Source organism: Pseudomyrmex gracilis, unplaced genomic scaffold (assembly GCF_002006095.1).
Source record: "Pseudomyrmex gracilis isolate BER0280 unplaced genomic scaffold, ASM200609v1 scaffold_273, whole genome shotgun sequence".
NCBI lineage: Eukaryota > Metazoa > Arthropoda > Insecta > Hymenoptera > Formicidae > Pseudomyrmex > Pseudomyrmex gracilis.
Window position 1 is genome coordinate 8,415 of NW_018020857.1, and position 5,445 is coordinate 13,859.

At 33.9% G+C, this 5,445-nt stretch overlaps 2 protein-coding genes across 2 annotated transcripts in view; one reads left to right on the forward strand and one right to left on the reverse strand.

Moving 5' to 3' along the window:
* LOC109859622 (iron-sulfur cluster assembly 2 homolog, mitochondrial) overlaps positions 1-711 on the reverse strand; it is a 2,445-nt gene extending 1,734 nt beyond the window's left edge. Inside the window, exons 1-2 of the mRNA XM_020438021.1 lie at positions 501-711; positions 18-245 (exon numbers count right to left, since the gene is read on the reverse strand). Of these exons, the coding sequence (XP_020293610.1) occupies positions 18-245; positions 501-577 (305 nt within the window). The 5' untranslated portion in view covers positions 578-711. The remainder of the gene's footprint in view (positions 1-17; positions 246-500) is intronic.
* A 370-nt stretch (positions 712-1,081) lies between these two features.
* LOC109859625 (beclin 1-associated autophagy-related key regulator) lies at positions 1,082-5,400 on the forward strand. Its single transcript, XM_020438025.1, has 9 exons — positions 1,082-1,451; positions 1,633-1,738; positions 2,025-2,106; positions 2,211-2,448; positions 2,640-2,830; positions 2,894-3,053; positions 3,142-3,318; positions 3,404-3,527; positions 3,615-5,400. The coding sequence occupies exons 1-9, from the start codon at positions 1,249-1,251 to the stop codon at positions 3,774-3,776; spliced, it is 1,443 nt and encodes a 480-aa protein (XP_020293614.1). The 5' UTR covers positions 1,082-1,248; the 3' UTR covers positions 3,777-5,400.
* Positions 5,401-5,445: the final 45 nt, after the last annotated feature.

The window sequence follows — 5,445 nt, forward strand, 5'->3', positions numbered from 1 at the left end:
TATATACATATACACACCTATCGTCCTCATGTATGTTCGGATCCAAGTCAAATTTGTATTGAAATCCAGAACAGCCACCACCTTCCACCGAGACCCTCAAACATGCGCCATCATTTGCTATTTCCTTCAGACGTTTCACACAACTGTCACTGATAATCAATGCATCTTCAGATTTGACATTTGCTGCAGCATTTGTTGACAACTCTTGAGACGACGTGACCATAGATATGTTGCACCATGGTGAACTACAATAATAGTACGCACACCACAATTCTTTAATATATTATATGTTAGAAATACGTATATATCTATGTGATTGACATTAATTATGTTAGTATTTTGTGTAAACTGATGTAATATACGTAATTTTTTTTTACTGTTGCGCAATTGCAGATCTTCGGAGCACAGTAGTGCGTGAAAAACTTTAGATATTGAGAAAATCATTTGCTCATATTGTACAGAATTAAACACACCAGCGAAAACAATTGAATTTTACTTACGTCAACAAACGAGAAAAATACCGATTTGCCGCAAAGTTCGAAGATAAATCCCACACGGCATGGGTCACTTTCGCCATGTTGTTTTCATGTATCAGCTGTCTAGCTTGTTCCACACACCTTGCCGCCCGTTTTGAAACGCATTTATTTATTTTAATCAATATTAGCGAGACAAAACTCTTCTATATAATTTTATTTCACGTTTGGAAAAATAAAAAGTTTTATTTTTGTGGTTTGACAAATTGCGTTTTTTTTGCATTTGAGATAAATTACACAAATTTTAATTAGACCGAACAAGAAAAGAGACAGAAAGAGGAAAAAAAATAATGAGAACAAACAAATATTGTGTATTTTAACAAATAAAACTTGCGTGAAACTAAAGTCATGTCTCGCAGAGATGCTCGCGTATGTACATATGTTCGCATACATACGTACATTTATTTCCGCTTGAAAGTCATCTTGCACGCGTCGGCCAATGAGAGTGTTGGTGCGTCGATGTCTAATTGGTTGCGATATCAGCTGATCTATCGTCACACTAGTGTCCTCTGACTAGTGACAAAGGAAATCGTGAAGGTGAAAAAAAAAGCAAAACGAAGAAAAGAGAGAATCGGCGCGCGCGATGTAGATGGACGGCTGTGTTGGGGTGCGAATAAATAGTGGATCAGCTGATGAGGCATAACATAACAAGAGCTAGTCGGAGGAACCGGAGGAGTGTTCATTTTCCTCATTGCTTGCGTCGTTATTGTTGGTTATGGCGACGAGCAGCTCGGACGGCTCGTGCACGGCGCCCGCCGATTTTCAGCTCTCGTCCGAGCTGGAGGACGCGTCGAGTCGTCTAAGCATGAACTTACTCAAGTGTCCGCTGTGCCATAACAGGCGTCGAATTTTTTACTGCCGCCAGTGCGTCCAGAATGGGGATTTCGTACACTCGAACACCGTTTATTCGACGGAACGGTGCGTCTTTTATCAGTGACGAAGCGATTCTTTTCCTCTTCTTTTTTTTTTGTTGCGTCCTTCGATCAAATTCCATATATTCTGAAAATGAATGTTGTAATTGATATATGACGTGTATTTGGTATATTACTGTCAAGTATGTTCTAGGTGTGATTACAAATTTTTAATGATGTTTGTTTAGGTTCGCGGATAAACAAATGCGTCTCATAAGACTGAAAGCTGCGAGGGCTCAGTTAGAGGAAAAATGCACGAAGGCTCTTGAGAGGCACAAACAAAGGGATAAGCTGGTACTGTGATTTTTGTTTATGAAGTAATGTCATTTATCTCTAAACGGAATAACAAAAGCTACTGTAGAGTTAATATGTTTGTGGTTTAATACATATAAATTATATTGGAAAAAATATTTTTAGCAGTTTGTCAAAACTGTTAACAGAAAAACTGACATTTAATTGTCACTTAGTATAAACACACACATATACCTGCAATATATTGTCAGTTAAAATATTTTTCTTGCATGGCACAATTAATTCATCAAAATTAGATATTTTATATCTTGAATGTTAAAAATTTCAGATTTGTGATATAAATACATGTAAAGAAAGAGTGAGATTGCTTCAGTCTTTAGTGGATGAGACAAGACAGAACATCAATAGAGGTAAGTTCTGAGATTAACAATCAACAGTATTTTTATGCTTCATATCTTTATTGTATTTTACAAGAGTGTTTTACAAGAGTCATAATCACTGTGTTATACAATAGGTAATCAGTGTTTGAGCATTCTGAAGGATATCAACTCTGAGTTGACTCTGCGTGTGCCAAGGCATGAGGATAGAATAAAAAAATTACATCGCTATGTTAATGACTTAAAAGCCAAGCAAGAAAAACAAAAGGAAGCTGTAGACAGAAAGAGGGAGCAATTGAAGAAGATTATCAGAACTGCTGCTAAACAGTTAATTCAGTACATTTTTCCATTGTCTAAAGTTCAGCCAAATAGAAGGTATATAAGATTAATTTTTTATATCTAATAGTTCTTCAACATTTTTGGACATGTGCTGATTCTTTTTTTTTTTTTTTTTTGAGATTCTTTTATAACGCGTTTCTGTAAATTTCTTCTACGTATATTAATTGAACATGAAATAAAAAGACATTTTGTATACAGTTTGTAATTATAAAAAATATCGTTTACAGTTTGTGCAGCAGTGAGGACAGTGACAGTGCGACTTCGGATGTTGTTACTAGCGCGTTAGCAGATGCGTCAGGTACATCGTACGTGCGTGGTAGATGGGTTAGCGAAAAGGAGAATTCATTGGAAATTCACCATCGTATAATCGAACCTACGCTACCAGCAACGGGAGATTATAGCGCTTACTCTTTTTGGGGTAATTTGTGTTTTTATGTAGCAACCAGTATCTTTACGTGCAAGTGTAAATGTAATCGTTTAGTTGCAGCAAATAAAGACGGTGTACCAGGCGCGAACAAAGAAAACGCGATGCACCATAATCCAGCTTACAATATCAGTGCTGCTTTAACTTATGCTACGCAACTGGTTAATGTCCTTGCCTATTATGTTAACGTAAGACTACCGTATAAACTTACGTGTGGGTAAGTATTAAAAGTTATATATATATTTACACATTTTAATTAATTGTATATAAAAGATTTTTGATATATATAATTCCTCTCTTTCTAGAGAGTTTTGCGGTAATGAGATGTCGGACCAAAAGTTTGCTAGGAAAGTAGCAAGATTAAATAGTAATGTATTACACTTGTGCTTCACACAAAATACCAATGTAGACGTTTTACATCCCATGCATACATTGCAAAATTTGATGCACTTACTGAACACCGAAATTAGCGATCTTGGAAGGTAAGATCAAGAACAGTTATTTTACAGATATCAACCTGTGAAGTTAGCATGTATTATAAAGTTTGCTGTGTACATGTCATTATAGAATTGGACCAATGGAGGTTGATCCGTCTGTAGTAGCACAACTTCACAGTCAATTAGTTCCTGATTTGGAAAATAGTGATGATTCAGCTTCTGATGAAGAGGATCTGTGTTGGGGTTGGGAAGCGGTACGTCATATTTTTACATAAAGTACACACATATTTCTTCAGAATAAGTTTTTTTAAGCAGTTACAAACAACAATGCTGTTGTTTAGGTACCAAATATCGCATGTCCTGAAATGGCAGTACCTGCTTCTGGCGCAATGGTTAGCCAGCAATCGTCTAGCATGCAAGTGCATCAGAGTGTCGCTGGTGGTTTGGTAACAAGTGCGGCAGCCAGTATCGCCTCGATCTGGCGAGGTTGGACTAATAAATAACTTATTTTTCTCTTTTAAACAGTAAGTTTTCTCTTTCTATATTTCGTAGACACTCACTGTGTGTATATTTTGAATTTTCCTCAAAAAATCAAAGAGCAGAAACTCTAAAGATTATACTCTCCGAAGCAAACACTATGATAGAAATTCGTACGATATTTATACACTGTGCGTGGGGACGCAAATGTGATTGAAAATCAACATGTAAATATCTGATCCGAGAGGATGCTGGAGCCGCTCATCATAATATCAACACTTCATCAAACTCAATTTTCTACGTGGCCCAATCTCCTATCTAAAATAGATAGCTTTCGTTTGAGTTTACGCTGAGAGAATTGTTCGACTCAAGTTAAAAATACAGTTCAGATGATTTATAGAAAACACTATTCCAACAACTTATTTTTGTTTCTTATGCATTAAAGGATTCAGTATCCTCTTATAACGTGACATTAAAGGTAGTTCAAATATGCTGTGACAGATTATGTTAGATCTGATATCTAACTTAGTTCAAATAATTCAAATTTAAAATAAAAATTATATACATATACGATTAGCACATCCACACATCATACACAACACGAAACGTCTGTTTAATAAATTTATGGACATTTTATATATTTCAATATATATAAATATTCACATCGTAAATAATAGTTTAGATTGTGATATGTGAAGATTGATATCAAGATTATATATAAATGGTCTACAAAACCAGAATGTACATATAACTTAGCAGACGTATACTTACATATAGGTTATTGTTGTGGTAGAGAAAACAAAAAAAATATATATATATATATACATGTGAATGTGTGTGGTGTGCATGCAATGACTGCCTTTTTAATGCTCACTGCATTTGATGTGATTAATTGATTATACACATTATGTAAATGAGATATGCTTCCCTCTGTGTTAAATATGTTTTATTAATATATATTTTATATATTCTCCATAAGCATATATATCTTATTAAATGTGTATATACTTTGGTTTATTTCGAGATCCGATATTTTACAACTTTTATCTCCAAAACACGAAAAACTTTATTTATTTGTGATAATAAGATAATGCACACATTTTAAGTCCTAAAGCAATGATATTAAAATAAGTGAATTTACTCAGGCTTGTATTTATAATCGTTATTGAATCTCATTTCGAGAATCGTGTTGTTGGGAATCAGTTGTCGGGATTCTCAGAATCGAATCTTTTTATCCTGAGTCACGGGCAATTCAATGCGTCGTAATTCAACATCAAATCTTGAGTAAACTTCTACTCAAGCAAAAAACTATTTATTTATTTATTTATTCAGTTTTCTCTCAAGACATTTAATCTCAAAAATTTCAAGAGTAGAGTTCTTTAACGACTATAAATACAGTCCTTAATATGTTAAATGTAAGCGCTAAAATATTTCGGTAAAGTATTAAGAAGTATCTTTTTATTATTTATTATATATGATACGATATTGTATGACATTAAGTATATTTTTTATCATATGGAAAGTAAAATTTGGTAAACGTATTTCATACTTTACGATATGAAAGAAGTATTGTAAGGCGCATTACATTTGATTGGATTTGGTTATTTTAGAGCAAAGAGAAAAAAAAATAGTATTGTGTATGTTGGTCATGTGAGATATATATATATAATTTTATATATATAATTATATATTATA

Excerpts from the sequence above, each read along its gene's own strand:
- LOC109859625 (XM_020438025.1), top strand. The coding sequence starts at position 1,249 with ATGGCGACGAGCAGCTCGGACGGCTCGTGCACGGCGCCCGCCGATTTT. Across the intron at positions 2,449-2,639 it reads AAAGTTCAGCCAAATAGAAG|TTTGTGCAGCAGTGAGGACA; the intron begins GTATATAAGATT and ends TATCGTTTACAG. Across the intron at positions 2,831-2,893 it reads TAGCGCTTACTCTTTTTGGG|TTGCAGCAAATAAAGACGGT; the intron begins GTAATTTGTGTT and ends GTAATCGTTTAG.